We start from the raw sequence: 23,587 nt of genomic DNA, 5'->3' as shown, positions 1-23,587 counted from the left end.
ATAATCTTAATAGATTTACATGAAACTGTTTGAAAGAACTTTCCACTGACTTCATCCTGAGTGTTATCGAGAAAAGAAAAGAAACGAAAAGAAAAGAGCTTATGGCTTCTAAAATCAACACTAAGCGCGGCTGATTTTAGCAGGTAGTGCGAGCGTGTTGTTTGTTTGTTTGTTGTTTTTTATTTACAAGAAATTGCACCTACTTTGTTGTCCATTAGACAGATGGTTAGGTTTTGTTTGTTTTGTTGTTTGATTTTAATATACTTGCCTACCAAGGCCTCAGTGTAAAGAAAAGACGATATTATGTGCCTTCTAAAGTAATCTGCATTGTGACTGTATATGTCAGTGGGCACTTCAGGATACCATCTCTGGGGCGGTGAGTTCAGTTACTTGACATTTCTTATTACAGTGCTCTATCATGACAGAAAATATTTCCCCCTGCAAATGAAAGACCATCTTTGTTAATATTCATTTTTAGTTCCTTGAGCGTTTTTATTTATATTGGATCATACTAGCTACTACTGGGGGTCGGGGGCCCATAGTAATATACAGTATGTTGAACAAAGATTTATATTTTCAATACAACCAGTAAGTAAAAACAGTGACAATACCACAAACAGTAAGGATATGAAAATATCCCTTACTTTGAAGTACCAAGATTAAAGATTGTTTGACTTCCATCCCCACTTACCAACTGATCACGTTCACAGTTCAAGGGAAGTTAAACATCCTGGCCTACTAAGGACATTAATTCGTAATAATTTTAAAAGTACACTAGATTAACAAACTAGGCTCATTTTCCAGTGTTAGTATAACAAGTAAGGGGTCAAAAGATTTAATGGGACAGACTATTGTGCGCATGCCTAGTACATCCTCTCCGGTACTTCAGGGTAATGGCTGCTAGGTGGATGTGCGGAGCGGCCGCATCCTTTGAGTGTGAAGTGCTTCCATCAAGAGGACCGTTAACTCGGGCGGTGCCGAGTTAAAATGGTCGATATCCGACCCGAAAAGCACCCCGAAACCGTTCTACAAAATACGAAGATCGTGTTTCACTTGTAAGTTCTCTTTTTTCTTAATAGTCTTGGCTGGACGCCATAGCTAGCTCGGAATCTCTACCAGTATGCTTGTTAGCTAGGCTACAGTTGGACGTAGTGGCTTGGAGGCGGGGGGGGGCAGTTTTGTGCTAATCTTAATATGTGCTAAATGGTGTAAGTTGACGCTATCTGCTTTTATGTGAACGTACGTGAAAGCTTGTGTCGCAGCTGGTAGCGTTGGAACCAAGCGCTCGGGTAACACTGTTTTTGTTCCCCGTTGTGTTGAAGTGAGCTGGGTTGTTGACAGTAGCTAACTGGCCGCGATGCTAGCTGACTATGTTAGCTTCAATTTTTGGCACTGTGCCTGCTGCCTGCTCGATGCAGCTCATCTTCTTTACACAGCACGTACACTGTCATAGGTATATTGTCAACTTGAAACATAGCACCTGGAGAAACTGTAACTCTTGATTTGATTTTTCGATCCAGTATATTTCGTTAATATCCAAGTAAGTGTAGTTAGTAAAGTGTTGCAGTCGTCTGCGGCGCAGCTAAGATTTTTTTCTTCCACTGAGACAGAGAGGTTACTAGAGTTCATGGCGTACCACAATCGATGCAGAGCTCACTCATCCATAACGTCTGTAATGCTTGCGTTTCAGTTAACTAAACAAATAACCTCATGGTATAAATACACCCATTTAGAATAAGTCCAACCGCACCGTGTCATGTAACTTAGCTGTTAATGGATTAGAACAGATAAAAATACAGTGGTAGACGGCCGCGTTATATAAGCTCGTATTCTGCGAAGTGATCTCTCTCTGACCAGTCATAGTCGTGGTGAATTCAGAGTTATGTAAGTTATCATGGTCCTGTCCCGGGCTGCAGGGATATTAATGGATTGAAACCACTATTGGCGATAGGCTCGGACATTATAAAGAGGTCTGTTTTGTGGAAAGTATTATCCGGAGTGCCATTGTCTGTAAAATGCTCGGAATAAAATACGGGTTCACGTGTGAAACGGATTACAGGCTTATAAAGAAATTCCCAAAAAGCATTATAAAAGCTCCTCAGGTTTCCATTTCCTGGTAGCTCGTTTAAAGCCTGGTTGGCAGTGAGATCCTTAAGTCTGCAAAAGGAGGACTCAGCAGGTTTGTTATGGACAGTTTTAACGAGGAAGCTGCAACGGTATCACTTAGCCTGGGAGTAACTGTGGATCACCAAGAGAGGTTTTTCACTTTTAGTTGGGACGCAGGGATTATATTAGGTTTTTGATTCAGTCCATTTATTTACTCAGTTATTTTGATGTATGAGTTGAAACTTTTCAATTTCAGTGGTCTTTCGATTTGGTTTATGTGGAATTTTGTATTGCAGCAGCAACTCTCAAATAATTCATTAGTGTAAAGAAAATACAATTGAAACATGAAAATATTGACTTTTTCAGTACAAGCATGTAGAAATAATGTGTATCAAAAATATCTGAAAGAATACATATCATATATTTCAATTACCCAATTTCTAGGTTAGGTTATTTCTTATGTCAATATTAAATTTGATCTCATTCTCCACCTTATTTTAGTGTTTAGTGGAAAACTATTCAGATATGTTCACTTTGCTTTTTTGTGTCCAGTTTTCTGTGTGGCAGACAATGTTGATATTGTGCCAGGCTGCTACAAATTAATGAATGTATGGGAAACCCTGCACTGTGTTCAAAAGAAATCTCACATACTGTGATTAAAAAATCTTAACTGACATGCATACAACTAGAAAGTCTTGTGAACAGTAAAATAAATATGCTAGGAAATGTATCCACTGAATATAAATAGAATAGCGTGTGAAAAACAAAGGAAGTGTAAGCAGATTTTGCAAGTATGCCTAATTTGTCTTGTCTGATGTTCAGTCGCAGCTGCATTAAAACACCTGAAAGTGTTGCCACGTCGTGTATTGTTGCAGTTGATTGTGTTAGCCTCTGTGCAGTCGGTCAGTGTGTAAGCAAACAGAAAGGCCTGTAATAATTTACATGTACTCAAGTCTAGGTTGATTATTGACTGATAGATTTAATTATGCAAATCAGAGTTGTGGTTAAAGCCGTTTTTCATGTCGCCACTCCTGAAGCTAGAACGACCATGCTGTATTTCTGTGATATCTCTGCTGTTACATTCCAGACTGACTGTGGGTCCTTGACTGTGTTTCTTTCATTCCTGAATGAGCAGCAGGGAGAAACATGACACTCACAAGTCAGGAGAGAAAGACGACAAACAAAATGAGTTTTATCTGGCAGTAGGTTTTAGTTTTGTTTACTGTTCCACCTGAGTGATCTGCAGCAAGGCAAAACTGTTGTCTGCGTCAGAATCCTTAGCCAGTTGGGCTGCAGAAAATATGTTTGGGACAAATACACTTTTGTTTAGTAATTGACTAACTGACCTATGCATTGATCACATCAGAGCGTACGGTACCTTCTCATGCTGTTACTGTCACTGACTTAGCACAAGGCCTAAGCAAAATTTAAGGTTTAGCTTATTTAAATGTCTGGTTTTATATTCTTTTATATTCTATTTTCTGTTTAGCTTATATTCTATGTTACCTCGTACTTTGTATTTTTATATTTTTATACCTGAGTCCTAATTTCGTACCATAAACATGTGAATGTGAGCTGGTATGGACAATAAAGTTCCTTGAATCTTTGAAATAATAAGATTCAGAAATGTTCCAGTGATACCTGTCCATCTATCCCCTCAGTGACAAATGGCCTGCTCATATGACCTTGCAACATATTTTGCACAGGTTAAATTAAGTGTGCACAGCAAATCCATATTTAATCTATAGAAGGAGCACTTGTTAGCTTTTAACTGTTAGCAGCCAGTGAGCTACAGAGTCCTGTGGTGCATTTGGCTAAGGAATCTAACAGAGCTAATAGATTATAGTGGAGCTTAACACAGTGGGACTCAGAGTTTCTGTTTAGAGGAACATGAAAGGTCAAACAGGAACTGCAGTTTAATGTGAGAACACAACATGTCTACAGTAAATACTTTTACTGAAGTACTTTAGTTGAGCACAGTTTGGAGGTCAAAGTTCTTTGAGTTTGGAGTTGGAGACACTTTATACCAGTTTATCAAACTTCGGTCAGAGATGAAAGTAACCAGATAAAAGCAGAGAGCAGATGGTGGATATGGTGGATTAGTGGCTTTAGGGCACAAAGACCTTAGTACAAAGACTGAGACAACTGAAAACAGGATTTTCACAAATTCGCCACTAAATTCTGTATCCTAATTATTGTTTGTGAATTGATTTTTTATTTTTTTTTTACAGTTTACAGATAACTTTTCATTTTGTTTTCAACTTATTCCTATGCTGTCATGCTAAAGAAATATACTTATTTATGCTTATACTTATGGTATTGAATAACAACTATAGATGATAATTTAAGTAAAGAAAGTTGATCGGAATGGGCCGACGCTGCTTCATGATCGGCCCCAAAAATTCTGATCAGGCCACCCTCATTATGATGTTAGTTTTTTTTGGCCGGATCCCCCACCCCCACCTATCATGAATTCTGATTCAACACCAACTCGCAAAACCAAGTCCAAAATGAACAATGTTTGTAAAACGTTATGTGATTCTGTTTGCTATTTGTAAAACAGTTTATTACAGTGATTCAAATAGTATTTTTGAGTGTTGTTTTGATAATATCACTGGCCAGATATTAGTTTCAAAGCATTCATTGTGAGTAAAACTGGTCTCTCGTGTTATGCTAACATTTATTCTTGACTTCATTTAATGCTTAAACCGTCTGCAAAGTAAGTGTAATTATATACCATGTATCATTCAGTGACTCTGCAAGTAGATATACAAATTGTGTGGCATTAGCTTATTAAATACTGTGCACAGTAATTGCTATAAGGATGGTAATTTAACACCACCAACCTGCCGAATGTTTGGAAATGTTGGCCGTTGTTGTATCATTTATCTATACTGCCCTGCCAGCCACAATAAAATTTTATTATAAGAATAAAAGGATCAAAGAATAGTTGGCAGTTGGTGTTTTATACAAACTTAGCCCATTTGCTGAATGTGATCTTGCTTCATGTTACCTTAATCTATTTCCCTGCCTAGCAGTTACCTCCACCCCAGCTCTCCTCCTTTCCTGCTGATTTGTTTTCATATTTTTCCTAATTTAATGTCCTTCTCCTCTCTAACTGCTTCTTATCTGCTCTGTATTATATTAATTTTCCATCTTTTTGTCCCTTCTCCCTTTTTCTCCACAGTGCACCCACTGTTAACATCCCGTCTTAGTGGTCAGTTCTGCCTGCCGATCAGAGATTTAAGCTGAGGCCATGGCAGTGAAGGACCGTGTAGAGGCGGTGCTCAATGTGGGTCTGCGAGTTCCCAGCATCATGCTGCTGGATGTCCTGTACCGCTGGGACGTCAGCTCCTTCTTCCAGAAGATCCAGCGCTCCAGCCTCTCCAACAACCCCCTGTTTCAGTACAAATACCTGGCACTTTACCTGCACTACGTAGGTTGGTATTGTGTTGAACACACACACACACACACACACACACACACACACACACACACACAGCCTGTTCCACATACATTCCTCTTGCATTAACACTTTTTCGAGGATAAGTGTAAAGCAAACATATTATACAAATATTTTATGCTGTCTGTGCTAAGTAGAGTTTTACATATTTGATCTGGTAATACATCTATTATAGAGTTGTAGTCATTTACATGTCAGTTACATTATCATGACTTGCAGGTGTTTTGCTTAAACTCTGTAGCTGGGCTATCAGCTTAAGAGATTCTTGTTCCGTTTGCTTTATTAGTAGTCCCAACAGTCACAATTTTACTTCTTCTGGTCGGGTTTGCATGATTCTGTTGTCTTTATTTTCCATACAGCAACATCAGACTCTTTACCAAGCTCAGTTTATCAGTGTTAGTGGTAGGTAGTAAGCCATGAGCCTGTGCTTTGTAACAACTTCCAGGCAGTCAGTAGGGATTGTTTGGCATGACAAGTGGAAGCTGATCAAAACTATCTGGTTTACACAATAGTAAATGACAATCCTAATAGTGATGTGATGAACTTGAAAACATTCCCCCCCTCATTAAGTCTTCCTTCATCACTCAGATAATTCGTCCTCATTTTTTTTGTTGCTCCTTACACATCCTGGAGTAGTCTTTTGTTGGGCTTGACTGAGCCAAATATGGAGGTTTTCGCCCCATCTCTCAGCAACCACAAGTTCATTGATTAAAGTATACCAGGCAAAAATTCTTGTCAGAATTATTGCTGCACACACGAAATGTTGCAGATCTCTCGGATATTGACTTGCCTCTACTAATGTAGGTAATTGCAGCATTATCAAAAGTAACTGTGAAACTGCTGCTAGCAAAAACAATATGGTCAACAATGCATGTAGTTTGTTATTCATGTTGAATTAACCATTGGTAGCTTGGGTTGTTTTCTTTGTTTCTCTTCTGATAAAGGCTCAGGAGATGGAGGTGTGGCAAATCAAACACAGAACACTGATTTTCTGAGAATCTACACTCTGGAAAGAGTTTTCCAAAAGGTCCATTTATGCATGTATGAAAGGCCAAACACATATGTTTTAAGAAAGACCCATGTATGTGTGGGTGAGGCCTGTGTTTTAGATAGGGGACATTTGTACAGTAATCCTGTTGGTAGTAGTGACTTTTTGAATGATTGTTAAAAATAGGCGCCTGCAATTACATAAGAAACATCTGTCACACACACAGACTTATACGCATACGCTTCAAGCATATCACTATTGTGATTGAAAACGTAGCATGGAAAGGCTTTTGTAAATATTGTCTCTTTACATGTGTGTATATGCCTGTCTTGCAGGTTACATTTTGAGCTTGGTGCTCCTGACTCTGCCTCGTCAACACCTGGTTAAACTATACTTGTATGTCCTTACTGCCCTGCTGCTGTTTGCTGGTCACCAAGTCTCAAGGTACACAAACACCCCCACACAGTCCTGTAGCAAGTGAGGGTGGTTATACTCTGTCAGGCATCGAAGATCCATTTCATTCAGTTTTAATGGCTTGTTGTCATTGTTAGATTTACAAAGGCACCGTAGCCTTAAGTGAGTATTTATTGTACGGTGTAGTGCATGTGTCTTTTTCATGTGACATTTACCCATCAAATATATAAATGGCTATTGTGAGCTTTCCTTGGGCTTCATTTGACAGGGTTAGCTGTTGAGCTTTGGGTTGAGCTATAGTTCAGTGCTATGTAATAAGTCACAATAGATTTCTCTGTCATTTGAGAATTTTGACCTCTTTTTGGCAGGGATTATGTCCGCAGTGAACTGGAATCTGGCTATGAAGGACCTGTTTACCTGGAACCTCTTTCCATGAACAGATTCACCACTGCACTTATAGGTATCATATTACACATGAATGCATGACACACATGTGCGATATACGTGAGGCATGAGGTTCCTTTATGAACCTCTTCCTCCATTTCAATTTGATCTTTCTCTTCCCCTCTCCTTATAGTACAACAAAAGAATGACACAGATCATATGTCACTTGCAGTCCTCTAATATAGTGAGCGAAAAAGGACAAATAATATTTCAGCTCAAGTTTCCGTGGTGATGAAAATCCATCCTCCTTAAGTAAGGCACTGAAGTATTGCCAGAGATGCAGTTCTGTAACTTGTCTGTGCCGCAGCCTTCCTGTTGAGTGGGTGGAGGAAAAAAAAGATCAACATCTGTCTAATAGAATCTTGCTAAAAATTGCTCGACTTATTAAAAAACATCCCTTCAGGGTCATTTCGCCTGGCCACTCAATTCTATAAACTTCATTTTTTGCTTTTACATTTATAATAATAATTTGACAAAGTGTTTCGGAGTCTGGAAATTGTTGGTTGAGGTACCTTGAAAGTGTTTGAAATGTGCTTGAATTTAACTCTTAAAAAGCTGCACAGCCCCTGGGAAAATGTTACAAGCTGCTTTGTTTCTGGGTCCATAGGACCTGATTTCATCTTAGCAGAGAGTGGATATGGAGTCTCCTGTGCTATAAATAGACCATACTGAGTGCTGATTTCACGGTACTGTGAAAACCTGAGAAAGCAGAAATGACAATGACAAAGATATACTGCTGGGGGTTGATTAAAGACTCAAAATGATTTATTTCTTTTATGTTCGTTTGGTTCTTATAGCTGAGGTATTTTCATCACTTTGGGCCAGATCATAATATTTTCAGATGTTTTTCATTTGAACTCTTAACTACACAAAAATGTACTTATGACAGTGTGTTAGCAAAAGCTGCACTAAAACCCCATTTGCAACAGCATGCACACAGGTTTTGTGCACACACGTCTGTGCTTGTATGTGCGCCTCCTTTCAGTTTCATCTTCTTTCAGGTCAGCTGGTGGTGTGTACTCTGTGTTCCTGCGTGATGCAGACCAAGAGGATCTGGCTTTTCTCTGCTCACCTTCTCCCTCTAGTGGCCAGACTGTGTTTGGTACCACTGGAGACCATCGTCTTCATCAATAAGTTCTCCATGATCTTCACAGGCCTGGAGGTCATTTACTTTCTGGCTACTAACTTGCTGGTACCATACAATCTGGCCAAGACTGCCTACAGGGAGCTGGCTCAGGTAATAAACTAGTAATATGGCCTAATGTTGCAAGCTCTTTCAGTTTTAATGACAGGATTTCCACCATAATAGTCCTGAGAGATTTCTTCATAATATTAATGTGATTCTGTCCCAGTTACTTCCATCACTGCATCCCCCTCTCTGTATCCCTCAGGTGGTGGAAGTGTACGGGCTGCTAGCTTTGGGAATGTCTCTATGGAACCAGCTGGTCCTCCCAGTTCTCTTCATGTGTTTCTGGCTACTGCTGTTCGCCTTGCAGATCTACTCCTACTTCAGCACCAGAGACCAGCCTACCTCAAGAGAGAGGCTCCTTTTCCTCTTTCTTACCAGGTAAGATCGTAGGTCAGACTGTGTGTGACATCAGAGGCTCTTTAGAGTGTGTTTTGTATATTAATTGCCTCATATATTGTAAGTAGACTATAGAAAACCTATAATTTATTTATAATCTATAATTTATTCAATTTTCATGAAAGTTGATGTCATGTTAGATAGATGTAGAAACACACAGTGCGATAGTAGTTAAGGTCAAAGTGTAAGTTTAATGGAAAGTAGGCAATTCGTTTTTGAAATACTTGGATCATGGATCAAAGGGTTGGTTAGTTTTACCTGGTGTAGTAGACAAAGATGACCATGACCCTCCCTGTCATGCAAACAGCCAGTCTATGTGGAAATGCCTTGACAACTGGCATTGTCATCCTAGAAGTATTGTACTTCTGCAGTTACGATGCTAAAAGCTCATGGCAGCACTATTTTATTGTACCTGTACCAGTGTAAATTAATTAATTAATGATACATATTTGCCTTGTCTTGTAACTATCCTTTACTCTCCTTCTTCTCTCCTCCTCACCTATGGTCTATCCTCCCTCCCTGTCCTCAGTGTTGCAGAATGTTGTAGTACACCGTACTCCCTGCTGGGTCTGGTTTTTACAGTATCCTTCATTGCTCTGGGAGTTCTCACACTCTGCAAGTTCTACCTTCAAGGTTACAGAGCTTTTATGAATGACAACACCATGCACAGGTCAGTCGCTGTGTGTGTGAGTGGGTTTGCTGAGGGTGGCTGTCAGCATGTGCCTACAGTTTTAAACACGTTGCATGTTTGCAGGGGGATGACAGAAGGCATCACCCTGCTGATCCTAGCTGTCCAGACGGGCCTCATCGAGCTTCAGGTCATCCACCGAGCCTTCTTGCTTTCCATCATCCTCTTCATTGTTGTTGCTTCCATCCTGCAGTCCATGCTGGAGATAGCTGACCCCATAGTCCTGGCCCTGGGAGCATCCAGAGACAAGTAAGCTACATTTGCCATGCTTCTTTTTATTGAGGAAAATCTCTTTCAAATGTTTGTTTTTTTCCTAATTTTATTTATTATCATTTTCCTTTGATTGTTTTAATCCATTTCTCATGTTGGCACAGATTAAGCTAATTGTCCTTTTTTGTTTTCTCCTCCTCCTGTCTTTTTAGGAGTTTATGGAAGCACTTCAGAGCAGTGTCTCTGTGTCTGTTCTTGCTGATCTTTCCAGCCTACATGGCATATATGATCTGTCAGTTCTTCCACATGGACTTCTGGCTTCTCATCATAATCTCCTCCTCCATCCTCACCTCGCTGCAGGTAACACAAGCAGATTGCAGCAAACACATACAGTATATACAAAAAAGATCAGTACTGTTTTATGTACTGAAGTGTCTGTGCTTTGTAATTAATTATTAAACTGAATTCCATCGAAATGTTATGACAATCTTCTCTGTCAGGTCCTTGGCACTTTGCTGATCTACGTTCTCTTCATGGTGGAGGAGTTTCGTAAGTCTCCAGTGGAGAACATGGATGAAGTTATCTACTGTGTCAATGGGACCTACAGATTGCTGGAGTTCCTGGTGAGTGTCACACATGCACACACAGTATATGGTATCGTAAGGCAGCATGTGACAAAGGCAGGAGCTTTGCTGTTATTCAGTATTGTGTTTATAACACTGAGTCATCTTCGCCTCACTGATCTCCTCTCTTGTCAGGTCGCGGTGTGTGTGGTGTGTTATGGCGTGTCAGAGACAGTATTTGGGGAGTGGAGTGTGATGGGCAGCACCATCATCCTGGTCCATTCGTACTACAACGTCTGGCTCCGAGCTCAGCTGGGCTGGCAGAGCTTCCTGCTCAGGAGAGATGCTGTAAACAAGATCAAAAGCCTCCCTACAGCGAGCAACACGCAGCTCGAACAGTACAACGACATCTGTGCTATCTGCTACCAGGTATGTGCTGGTGTCATTTGTTTGTGTTAATTTTAAGAGAGTACATATCCCAGAATTGGTTCTAGACTTCAGGTTAAAGCTTATTTAGATTTGACACATGTTAATATAGAACAAAATGCTTTTGAACAAATAAAATGTCAAAGGAAACATAACAACTGTGTGTGTGTGTTTGTTTGTGTGCACGCTGATTCCTTCCAGGACATGAATAGTGCGGTGATCACTCCATGCAGTCATTTCTTCCACGCTGGTTGTCTGAAGAAATGGCTTTATGTCCAGGAGACATGTCCCCTCTGTCACTCTCAACTCAAGAGCCAATCACCACCCACTGCTGTCCCCAACCAAGACACCCCTGCAGCCACCCAGAGCCCTGCAGGACGGGACGAAGCCGCAGCCAACATGAGACAGGAAGATGGCGCGGAAACAGGAGAGCAGGCTGGAGATAACGGACCTGTCATGACAGCTGGAATAACCTCTGGTTTATCTTCAGCTCCCCAATGCCTGAAGTCTTCATCATCATCATCATCCTTATCATCACCATCATCATGTTCACCTTCTTTTCCTTCCCCACTTGGTGGGACTGAGTCTAAGAACCAGTCACCCACAAATCATCCCTCGTCATCTTCCTTCTCTTCCTCTGACACATTGAACATGCTCCCCACCCCCTCCAGCTCTCATCATTCATCCTCTCATGTGCCAGCACAGGCAGAGATGACCCCTGCTGAACCTGAGTCTGCCTCTCAGCTAAACCCAGGCTTTCTGCTGGACAGCCAGGAGTCATGTGCTGGTCCATCATCACAACCCGAGAAACAAAGTTCCCCCTTCTGAGGAGCAGTGTCCTCCTCCATACAGTCTCTGAGCTCCATCATAACACACGCCACATACACGCATGCACACATAAACACACAATCCAGCTACTTCATCTGTCAACATTCTGCCTATATTCTATTTGTCCAGCGGTTGGCTATCCTATCATGTCAGAAATTCAACTTTGAACCTCTTCTGCTTTCATACTGAACACACAAAGGGGAAAGCATTTATCTCATCTCATGTCCTTCACAGACAAAGAAACGTTACATTATCTTACATTGTGACGTTACTTAAGTTTGGAAACAGTTAGAAACTCAAGGTCTGACTGTTTGACCTTTTTTTGACAAATAACTGGTAATCCTACATCATGTCCACGAAATGTGAAATCCTGAATGAAACGGAATTATCACATGGCTCATTTTTCACTGTTTCCTAGATTTTTACATTGATATTGGACCTGTAGTGACATTTCTAGAATCATACTTATTTCATTCTCATTTCAGTCCCATACATTTCGTGTGATGGTTACTCCCATCCCTGCCTTTGTTGTTGCAGCTCCACTCTCATTGCTGTACACTTCATAGTTTTTTGGTTTTCCTCTATAGTCCTGCATGTGCCATGATCTGTGGAGAAATGGGTCAAAGGTGTAGACGGCCTTGATTGACTAGCGATGAATGACGGTTGCATTTTAAAGAGACACCATTTCATCAAGTACAAATTTCTCCATCGGTTAAGATAGCAGTGTTTGGTTTTCACTATTGGATGACATTAGTTGTGTATTAGTGAATACACTAAGCATTAACAGATGTATGAATGACGTTTCTTGAGGCCATCACATGACCTGAAGCCTGGTGCTAAGCAGAGGACACATAGTGTAAACTATTTAAGTGTTCACATGGAGTAACATTCATTTCATGTGTCAAGCTTGCTCGAATATACCGCTGCAACATTTGAATCAAACTTGTTTGGCTGGTCCCAGCAAAAGCAGTTTCACTCCTCATCGCCAAACTTTTGTATTAATGTAAAGAAATGTCATTTTTAAGGTAATTTCTACATTACCTCTTTATTGAAAATGAAGACAGACCGAAGACTGGGGAGAGGGCGGATATAACATGCCACAGAATCCACAGTTAGTTTGTATTTGGACCTGAAGCATTGTGAGAATGTGGTGTGTAAGTTAGCCCACAGAGCCGGAAAGGAGGCCAAACTTTGTAGTTGCAGGCTTTCCAACTTTTCATCCCAAGTTTGTCATCAAGCCAACTGTAATTGATGCTTCCATGGCAAGAGCCAATCATCTTGCACCTCCAGAACGCACCCTTTGTTTTCTGAGACCATCATTGTCCTCCTCCTGCTCAGTCACTTCACTCCATGACATGTTAACTACCAGCAAACTGAGCCGTTTGATGGGATACATGCTAACACACACACACGCTCTGTCGGCTCCAGCGTTTGGACAAATGGAGCAGCAAGGAGTGGAAGTGTGTGTTGGAAAATCTGAAGGTTTAATTGAAAGAGTTGAATGCTGAGTCCTGATGTTTAAATGTAGAGCTTGCACGCTGCCACTGTTCCCATAGCATTTATTTGTTCGTCCCCACTGTGCTCCAACCTTGCTACCAATATTCTTCTGCCATTTTTTTTTTGTTTTGTTTTGTTTGGGTTGCACTTGCACTAATGTCATTTATATTAGCAACGCTCCAAAGCTGTTCTGTGGCTGTCAGTAACCAAATGCCCTCTGATGTATTTGTGTACGAGGAAACAGCCCGATCTGTTTGTGTGTAGTGTATATAAATGTTAATCTGTATGGCATCTATATTAAACCACAGGAGTGTTCATATATAAGTAAAGTCAGGGCTGGATTTCCCCACAGCTTCCTAGTGGTTTGATGTTCTTTGTCACTTTACATGCCTGTGAACAAAGACAAACTTTTGGCCAGGAAGCTTTGGGAAACCAAGCCTTCTGACCCATGAGACCAGCCAGTGTTTCTGCTTCTCCAGTCTGCATGATGCGTCCTCAAGCTGGTGTGATCACTCTGGTGCCCTCTACTGTTAGGAGTGGGACCAGCATGGCGCAGAGGGACAGGAGATGCATCAGTTAACCCTTAACAGTATTAATTAGTACCACTATTGCTGAAGGTCTTATTACTATGAATGACTTTATTGTTGATTTTGGAAACTAAGTGTTGGCTGCAGGGCTTAGAATGAATACATAATCAATGTAGGATCAAACCTGGCCAATGCTTAACTGTTTGTGGTTTTTTTGTTAGTTTTTTTTTTTTTTTTTTTAAGATTAAATGTAGAGTTTGATGTATTTTGCACATGTTCCTCTGAAAGGTGAACATGAGGACTTTCTGTACTCTTGAATGACTTCTCATGTTATCATCAGCTCCATTCCTCAGACTTTTCATTTCAAACAAAGCGCCTGAAATGGTTACAGGCATTTTAAAACGGCTACATACTCACTCATTCGTCAATGTGGAGCATTTGAACTGTGTCGAGCAGAGATGTCACCTGCTCCACACGGTGAGAAGTGTCGTTGGCAACTGTACGAGAATGTGCATGGTAGCATTAAACGATAAATAACCGTCAGAGAAGCCTGCCAGCTGTTGATTTCAGATGTATTTGCTATTTTTATACTCCATGTTGGAGAAATTGCATTTGTTGCAGATAACTTCCAGGCTATGAGCTGTGAAATGTTTTTTTCATACAGTCTGGGACAGTTTAACATCAAATGTTTTAGGCAGCCTAAATTCCATATTTGACTATATAACCTCTTTATCTGGTAACTGTAGAGAGCTTGTAGACATTACACATTTTAGGCTTTTCAGTCTTTAAATGCATCATGTGCATTTCATTGTACGTCTGAGATTTCAGCTTTTGGGATTGACTTCATGCAAAATGCATCAGGGTCTGTTTAGGTTAGTTGTCCATTCGGTACTTTGCTGCAAGCACACAAACTTGCCACTAGTTTTCATTGAGCAACATCACTTCTGCATTGCAGCTCCTCCTTTCAGGAGCGTTCGGGTGCGTTGAGATTGTAAAACAGTGCATTTGCATAATGTCAATTTAATTTTTATTATTGCACCTTGTCAACTTTGGGGTAAAATAACACTGTTAAATCCAATGTTGGTGATGTGCCCTAAATGCCCCCTTGTTGTTGCATTTTCTTATACTCAAATAATGAAATACATCTATTATATTGCCTCCGTTGAATTTAATGGCATAACCAGGAGGAATATGAATATGATAGCTGAAGTCAGTCTCCCATCTGAAATCCTGATGTTTCTGAGGCTAAATTTATGACAGTACTTTGCAAAATCATTGCTCTGTAACATTGAAGATGTTAGCAAACACGGTACTGGAATCTGTAGCTGCCACAGAGTTCTCTGACCACATGGTTGGTTTGAATGTGTTTTGGAAAAGGACGCTGCACTGCTGTCTCGTGTTGTTGCCTCTGACTAACATGTTGGATGATCGTGTTCGGGGCTGCTCTGACTGAGACTCCCTGCCGATCCTTGTTTAGTTCTTCTTCTTTTGTTTGATTCTGCTTTGTAAAGCCTGACTCTGAATGCCAGCTGTGTTCTGTTAAAATACCCCACAGTTGGTTTTGGATTTTACGCCTGACATTGCCTTGGTTATTTTACAGAAAAGAATGAATGTCAGAAATAAAACTGAACCATCCGCTCTGGACTCTTGTCTATATTTTGAACTGCTTGGATTTTACAGCTTATTATTATACAGTGCATCCCACCACTTCACTTTTTGCACATTTTGTTATGTTACAATCTCATTCTAAAATGGATTGGATTTGTTTTTCCCTCAAAATTCTGCACAAAATATCCCATAATGACAAAGTGAAACAAGTTGCTTGAATTTTTTGCAAATTTATTAAAAATGAAAAAAATGTAACATACACAGGTACATAGGTTTTCACACTCTTTGCCATGAAACTCAGGAGCTCATGAGCTCAGGTGTTTCCATTGATCATCCTTCAGAGGTTTCTACAACTCGAGTTGAGTGCACCTGTGCTAAGTTCAGTTGATTGGGCATGATTTGGAAAGGCACACACCTGTCCATATAAGCCCTCACAGTTGACAGTGCATGTCAGAGCACAAACCAAACCGTGAAGTCAAAGGAATAGTTTGTTGAGACAGGATTGTATTGAGGCACAGATCTGGGGAAGGGTACAGAAAGATTTCTGCTGCATTAAAGGTCTAAAGAGCACAGTAGCCTCCATTATCCATAAATGGAAGAAGTTTTGAACCACCAGGACTCTTCCTTGAGCTGGCGGCCCAACTAAACTGAATGCTCGGGGTAGAAGGGCCTTAATCAGGGAGGTGACCAACAACCGAGTGGTCACTCTGACAGAGCTCCAGCATTGCTCTGTGAAGAGGGGAGAACCTTCAAGAAGGACAACCATTTCTGCAGCACTAAAATGAGAATTAACCTATGACTTATCACCATACGTGTAGCCTGTTTTAGAGCAACATGTTTCTGCTTCAGCTTTGGTGTGCTGGTGCACCGGCTCAGACACAAGATGGCGCTGTTGTGTTGTTTTAAACCTGAAGGAGCTGCTCCAACAGGACACGAGGACTGTGACTGAGGCTGCACCGTGGAGACTCAGCGTAAACACCAGTGAGTGTACCGTTTTATGTGCTCTGCTGTTCTGTAATCTGCCATGTTGTTCCTGTCCTGTTTGTCTCATGCGTGTTTCTGTTTCATCAACTTGCTTGTTTCATTTTTTTTTTCTTCCTCTTATTTCTCATGATTTAATCGCGATTTTGAAATCTCCAATATCTAATATCCACGTAGGCTCTAAGATGCTCAGCTCAACCTTTAAGTGACCCTTTTATACCAATAGCATTTGCATTTGAGCAGACTATTCTCACACATCCTTTGGGATCTTACATCTTTAAAGTCCGACACAATCGGAGCTAAATCAACAAATCTTTCTGGAGGATCATTAATCGATAATATCCCTTTAGCGGATCACTTTTCACTAATTCTAAAATTGTGAGGTTTTATTCTTGCAGTGGAATTAATCGCATTTTCATTCCTTGAGTTTGCAGCAGTGCGCATTTGCCTCATTCACCCGTGTGAGCAGGCAGACATAAAGATCTTCGTATGTATTATTGAACAAACTTGCTCCGATCGATCCAGACACCAGGGCCTCTTCAACACCCCTCCATTCTTATATATTTCTTTCTCTAGCTGTAAACCACTTAAATCCTACACGGGCTGCTTCTCCCTCTATAAGTAGGAAACTGGAGCATAAAAGACTTTTATTCTCCATAATCAAGGTCAAGAGCGTTTTTTTCAATAACCTTTGGGAATTTAAACCCTGGAACTGCGCCAGTTAACCCTGCCAATCATTTCCACAGCCAGCTGAATAATACAAAAGTTGTTGACCTTTTGCACCTCGACAGATCAATACGCTGTAGCTTTATTTTATTAAAAGACTTCGCAGAATTATCTATTAATATTTGGATTGGGTTTGGATTCCCTCTCGGCGGCGTGATAAATTGTTTCAAATAACAGATGGTGCTACAGGGAGAGACAAAGCGTGGAAATCTGGTAGCAATTATCCTCAATTATGTTCATTGTTATTTTGAGCTAATTATTGTTATTGTCACTTTTGTTTGTGTGTCTTGCGGCGCTATAGCCCGCAATAAGCAGGCCTACGGAGGACAATGGTGAGCAGGGATATGTTGTGGCGATGAAATATGGCTTTTATAATTGAGCCTAACCAGTTAGTCTAAATAAAACTTCTAAATGCACAGGCTGAGGTTTCATATCAAATTATTCAAAATGTCTGTAGCTAAAATGGGTCTAATAGACTGATGCGCAAAGATGGTTGGTTCCCCACTTCTTTAAATTTCAGTCAGTAAAACCTTCGGTGTGCGTCTCTGAGATTAAGAATTAATTTTGGTTAATTTTAACAGAAATTTCTTGCCGGGAGAAAGCTTCGTTTTCCAAATAAAAATGAGAAATAAGCCAACATTTTCACACCTTGATTTGAAGTTGCTGAAAGATTGAAAAGTGTGTTTTTTGTTTATTTTCTTTGTTTTTGTTTCTGCATTCAAGCCTGATACTTGAGTGTTCAAAACAGGTTTTCTGACATGCTGAGAAATGTCCACCCTGCTCAAGTGCCAAGACCAGGTCGGACTTATGACGGCTCACTGCAGCCGACTCTGCTCTGCGCGGCCACCGACAACCTTTCCCGGGCGATTTTCAAGCATTAATCTCCACATTTACAGAGAGGAGACGTTTTGCGAAGTCCCCTTGGACAAGGACAGGCAGGGGAGGACAGAGGGACAGAGCAGAGGAGCTCCTTGGTCGCTGACTGTACTCTCCCTTTGTTTGGGGGCGTCTCCCCTCTCTCCTCTCCTCCGGCCCCCTCCCCTCTTTCCCTTCCCATCCTAGCTCTCTCTCTCCCTCTATCTCTCTCTCTCCCCCCGAGGCGGGAGAAGCCCGTGTTTGGTTCTCACACACACAGAGAGAGAGAGAGAGAGAGAGAGAGAGTCCTTTGGGAAGAGTCGCAGAGAGTTTTCCTCAGAGAGGGAGCGGAGTGGCGAGAGCTCGGGAGTCGACAGGAAGCTGCGCTGGTCTGGACACCAAAGACCCCATCGCGTCCCGGACCACTGGGCTGAGAGAGAAGACGAGAAAGCGAGGAGCGAAAAGAGGAAGAAAGAAGTGTCAGATGATGATGACATCTGATCTGGGTGATAGTTGATCTCTCTTTTCTGCCTGACAGCGTAAACTGCGGATGTCTAAGCCCACCAGGAGTGACTTTTTGACACCTTTTCACACCGTCCGCGTCCTGCCTTCCTTCTGGAGATTTAAATCCGTGCATTAAGTGTTTGTACATTTTGGATTCTACTATTTCCACGTGATATCGTCTTTGTTTTAGCACAAACTCCTCAGGACAATAAATAATCGCTCGATTTTTCTTTTTTCTTTTTTTTTTTTTTATTTTTGGCGAAGCTCAAGCAGCAGCAACGAGCGCAGCCACGTTACTCCTCTTGAATCCGAGTGAAGGATCTTGAGAACAAGTGCACAGCTCAGGAGGGGACAGACCGAGAAACAGACGGACAGGCATCGAGCTACGGGGATTTGTTAATGTTTGGGATCCAAGAGAGCATCCAGAGGAGCGGCAGCAGCCTGAAAGAGGAGCCGCTGGGAGGCATGAACGCTGTCCGGAGCTGGATGCAAGGGGGCGGCGTGCTGGACGCCAACACTGCCGCCCAAAGGTGAGCTCTGCTTGGGTCCAGGGGACATGCAGCCACGCTCATTCATTTACCGAAACACGGAGACAACGTGGTGTTTTTCTGTCAGGGCTCGGTTGGCGCCTGTGCGGGACTCGAGGCTGCGTTTGTGGGAAGAAGCAGACCGAGCCGTCCGGAGAATTAAATTCGGGTTTAACTGTCGCTGTAATAATTTAGATTCTTATGCAGGATGTCAGATTCCAAAACACACTCGGCGCTTTGTATAATTTTTAAGACAGCGAGCCAAACACTTAATGGCAACATGTGTCTGTGTTACAGATTTTTACGCACATGCAGCGCGCGTCTTCTGTCCGAAGCTGGCTGAGGGTCAGTGAGCGTGAAGCCAAAGGGACAAATAAATAAATAAATAAATAAATTAAGCCTGTTCTTGGAGTTTAAAATGAGTAAAAATTTCCCTAATTCCTAAAGATGCTCCTGTTTATATTAGCAGAGAACAAAATTCTCCACTTGGCCCACCGATTCTGAGATGTAAAGGTGGATAAATCGTCACCTCCTGTCAGCCTCCGAGATAAACAAATTTGGTTATATTTTTCAGAAAATCACGGCTTTTGGATTCGCCCCCATAAAATAACAAAATTAGCCTCAGTCAAATGAAGAACGTAAATAAATATACACAGGCTGGATTTACTCTTACTGCTTCACATTTCCGTTTCACTTGTCTTTACAAAGTCAAACTTTATCGCCTCCACGACATTCTAACACCGACTCACCCACGCATGTGTGTCCGCAGTGGAGTGGGACTGGCCCGGGCTCACTTTGAGAAGCAGCCGCCCTCCAACCTGCGCAAGTCCAACTTCTTCCACTTCGTCCTGGCTCTGTACGACCGGCAGGGTCAGCCGGTGGAGATCGAGAGAACCAACTTCGTGGACTTCATCGAGAAAGAGAAGGTGGGTGGGCGCGGAGAGTCATGGCGGTCGGGTTCTTTCAGGATTTAATGTGCGGGAACAGAATTCACCTTTTTGATTTTATAAAGGCCTGATTATTGCATTGTGGAGTCTGATGATGTCAGTGATTAATGTCACATTTTAAACATTTAGATAAACTCATCAATAAATTATTATTACCATTATTATTGTTGTTATTATTATTACTTAGTAAATAAAATAGGACACGGGTTAAACACAACACATATGCACACAGAATAACTTAAAACCTTCCTTCGATCCATTTGTGCATTTGATAAATAAGAAAAGCATTTTGGACGTTTGAATTGTTTTCATTTATGGTTGGATTCAACACAACCACTTGTTCTGTATAAACAGCGGCGGGCCAGTCGGTCTGTTCATCAATTATGACACCGTTTAAATTGGCTGAAAATGTAACGGGAGAATTTAGTGTTGGATTTATTCGCCCTCCAAACACAACCAGTAATTACAGATGAATTAAAAAGCCACAATAACACAGTGATTACGTATGGAGAAATTACAGGGATGCGAAAACAAATCACACCTTAATTTAATGCATGACCCAGTGTGGAGAATTCAATAACTCGGATGTAAACTCTGCAGGCCTGCATGTGCACGGAGGTGCGTTTTAAATTTGTCCTAAAGATTTCAATAAACAGTTCAGCTGTTTGTGTGTGTGTGTGTGTGTGTTTTAAAGGAGACGAGCGGAGAGAAGACCAATAACGGGATTCATTACCGGCTGCAGCTTCTTTACAGTAACGGTGAGTGAGGAGCCTGACACGCACATGCACACGCACGCTCACACACACATTTAATATGGAAAAATGTGGCGCACAGGACCAACAGGCTGCCATGATGTGTTAATGTCACAGAAACTGCTCTGTCGTCTTTCACAATTGTGTAATCCGACCGATTTCTGGGTGAGAGTCGCTATTTCAGAGCAGCTGTTGCGTGCGGTTTTGACCAGCTTTATGGCGTCGTCACTGTCACTGTACCTAAATTAGTTTGTCCAGTCTGAAGTGGGCTGTTTGACAGTTCGAGCTGCCGTCTGCTGGGTGCATTTTACTGGGCTGGCTGTGGACTGTGGCCTATCAGCTCCGCCTGCAGCTGGGAGAGGAAACGTAAAGTGACAGGGAATATCAGCAGCCCCTCTGAGGTTAAGACATGTGGACATTACAGAGACAATTTGTGATTCTGTGATTATTGATCTAAATATAATTTTCACGTGGAATTGGACAAACTAGTTATTAGCTACAGTGCATGTAAGGTATGGACATTTAAATCACCGTAGACTATTAGTGATCGTCCAATGAGAGGTGTTGTACAAACTGTAAAGCCCTTTGAGGCAAATTTGCAACTGTGTGTATGTGGGGAAAAAAAAAAACACACAAACATTTTGGAGCCTAAAAAGATTGGGGGGGAAAAAAACAAGATTTTGGAAAGAGGAGAAGAGTTTGGAAAAAATTAATTTTGTGTCTCAGAAATATGTTTTAATCCTCTTGTGACTTTTAAAATTTGCAAGAGCTTCCTGTTGTGGAAGGCACAAGTAATTTAATATCACATTTTTTAATGTTCACTTAATTTTACTTATTTTCTAATGCAGTTTTGTATGATGTTCTGCTCGTCAAAATCTATGGAAATATTTATAATTTTCTTTATTTCTTTGTTTTTCATCCTAACAGGCATCAGAACAGAGCAGGACTTTTATGTTCGACTCATAGACTCCATGACTAAACAGGTAGACACACACACACACACACACACACACACACACACACACTCACACACACTGTCTCCCTCAGAGGTTTGTCACCTCTCCTGTTACCTCTCTGACAATGAGCTGCTCCACTGATCTGCCGCCCTCCTTTTTCTGCATGTACTTGCACACACACAAAATGCTTGTTTATGTGTCTGTGGGTGGGTGTTTCCACCGTGTGCCCCGACCCATGCACACACACACACACACACACACACACACACTGCATGTCTCCAGGCACTTTTGCCTGTACTTCTCTCGCTGTGATTAGAGCGAGGAGGCAGCGAGCGGGTGTTGAGGAAGAGGGGCGTCATTCTGCTGCTCACAGTAGGAAGTGGAAAGATATAACAGCACCTCTGGGATTTGGTCTGTTGAGTAGCAAGCGTTTTCTGATCAGATCCAATTTTTCTGGTAATGTTTGTGTTTTTGTTTATATGTGCCTTTATGAGAAAGAGATGGAGAGAGGCAGACTGAGCGACAGACAGAGGACCGACAGACACTTTTAGTCTTTGTGCTCAGTGTTCCTCAGGTAAACAGTTGGAATGAAGACTGCTTTTTATGTTCCTACACAAAACAGAGAGTTTTTTATCAGGAGTAAATCAGAGTGTGTGTGTGCGCATGCGTGCGTGTGTGTGTGTGTCTGGCAGGCCTAAGGAACCACACTGTTCCCTAATAACACTGTTTAGTTTGAGCTTGGTGGGGGTGACAGCCTGCTACAGACACACAAATGCACGCACAGTCTGGCCTTGAAGTCCAAGGAAGGAAGATGAGTTTTAAAACACACACACACACAAACACACACAGACACATGCATGCATGTATGTCCACATTGTACATTTTTTAACATAAATAGATTTTAAGTTTGAAAAGGAATTTTCCTCAAGATGCTGATACAGGCGAGTATGTGCTGCACCTTTAGGCATCTGTTTGTATGTGTGCTGGTCTGCGTGTGTGTCAGTGGGAGATTTATATGTGAGTGAGAGGGTGAAATTAACAAATGGAAAGCAGCACAGGTACATATATGTATAGGCACTCATGCAAAACTGCATGGAGCAATAAAGCATGCTCTCCTCTGTGTGTGTGTGTGTGTGTGTGTGTGTGTGTGTGTGTTGTGATTCCCAGTGGTGGAGGAATGGACCACTAACAGGTGGTCAAACCAAAACAGCTTTGTAGTTGGCTTAGCTGGTCAGTGATGCCAAGGCTGTTGTCTCTAACCACACACACACACAAACACACACACACACTCTCTGCTGGTCTGTCACTCATTGTTCTTAGTCATTGTTGTCTGACTAAACTGAAGCTACTCAGCAGTGCTGAGTTTTCACTGGTGTCTGTTCTTTTGCCATAAGAGACACACTGTGAAGTAAAACTGAATTCGGATCATAAGACTGGTAGACATTGATTGATGGGTATTTTAATAGACAGCCAACAGCTAAACTATTAATGTTTTCAGATGAAGTTAAACATTTCTTTTGTACTAAAACAGGCCTATAGAGAGCTGAATGGAACTGGATCATCTTCTTCTGATCCAGAAGTAAGAAAACGGGACACAAACTCCAACTGACATTTGCGAATTTCTAAAAAATCTTCTACTTCTGCTACTTCTCAACAGTATACAGTGAGCTTCAATGACTTTGAAGCTCACTAACTCCAGACACTCGCCATTCAAAGCGAACCCTTCTCTGTTGGCAAACGACTTCATAGTCTACTCTGAACTTCGTTGCGTCACCAGCAATGGACCCAAGTGTGAAGTTGATTGGATGAACATCAGGGAAATCCAATGTAGACAGAGATTCCTTCCATGTTAGTTAGATACCTTCATGTTTGCAGCCTTTCACAAACACCATTTCCCACACTCCCAAGGCTGCCAATGGTTTAATGTCACCAGCTTAGCCCAGTGAAATGGACTGCTCAGTTTCTTCAGTCTATATCTGGTTGCGACAACCA

General features: G+C 41.5%; 2 protein-coding genes across 4 annotated transcripts in view; both read left to right on the top strand.

Annotated features, from left to right (window-relative positions):
• Window positions 1-726: 726 nt before the first annotated feature.
• On the top strand, window positions 727-15,383 carry LOC124070481 (RING finger protein 145-like). Its single transcript, XM_046410415.1, has 12 exons — window positions 727-1,055; window positions 5,294-5,546; window positions 6,893-7,001; window positions 7,340-7,431; window positions 8,417-8,652; window positions 8,807-8,982; window positions 9,530-9,670; window positions 9,755-9,937; window positions 10,111-10,258; window positions 10,399-10,521; window positions 10,657-10,890; window positions 11,089-15,383. Exons 2-12 carry the CDS (start codon window positions 5,363-5,365, stop codon window positions 11,713-11,715), a joined length of 2,253 nt encoding a protein of 750 aa, XP_046266371.1. The 5' UTR covers window positions 727-1,055; window positions 5,294-5,362; the 3' UTR covers window positions 11,716-15,383.
• A 483-nt stretch (window positions 15,384-15,866) lies between these two features.
• Window positions 15,867-23,587, top strand: part of LOC124070355 (transcription factor COE1-A-like) — an 83,489-nt gene continuing 75,768 nt past the window's right edge. The window contains exons 1-5 of one of the 3 annotated variants that reach the window (XM_046410192.1): window positions 15,867-16,328; window positions 18,678-18,943; window positions 19,710-19,866; window positions 20,582-20,645; window positions 21,567-21,622. In XM_046410192.1, the coding sequence (XP_046266148.1) occupies window positions 18,813-18,943; window positions 19,710-19,866; window positions 20,582-20,645; window positions 21,567-21,622 (408 nt within the window). In that variant the 5' untranslated portion in view covers window positions 15,867-16,328; window positions 18,678-18,812. Of the gene's footprint in view, window positions 16,329-18,213; window positions 18,944-19,709; window positions 19,867-20,581; window positions 20,646-21,566; window positions 21,623-23,587 lie in introns of those variants that run through there. The other 2 variants (XM_046410193.1, XM_046410191.1) reach the window with 2 other exon arrangements.

Source organism: Scatophagus argus, chromosome 14, assembly GCF_020382885.2.
Source record: "Scatophagus argus isolate fScaArg1 chromosome 14, fScaArg1.pri, whole genome shotgun sequence".
NCBI lineage: Eukaryota > Metazoa > Chordata > Actinopteri > Scatophagidae > Scatophagus > Scatophagus argus.
This window is presented reverse-complemented; position numbering and strand designations above follow the sequence as displayed.

What these genes read in the sequence shown, in the direction of transcription:
- LOC124070481 (XM_046410415.1), top strand. Translation starts at nt 5,363, where the DNA reads ATGGCAGTGAAGGACCGTGTAGAGGCGGTGCTCAATGTGGGTCTGCGA. An exon ending in CCTACAGGGAGCTGGCTCAG is followed by an intron (nt 8,653 to 8,806) that starts GTAATAAACTAG and finishes TGTATCCCTCAG; the next exon opens with GTGGTGGAAGTGTACGGGCT. An exon ending in AATGACAACACCATGCACAG is followed by an intron (nt 9,671 to 9,754) that starts GTCAGTCGCTGT and finishes GCATGTTTGCAG; the next exon opens with GGGGATGACAGAAGGCATCA.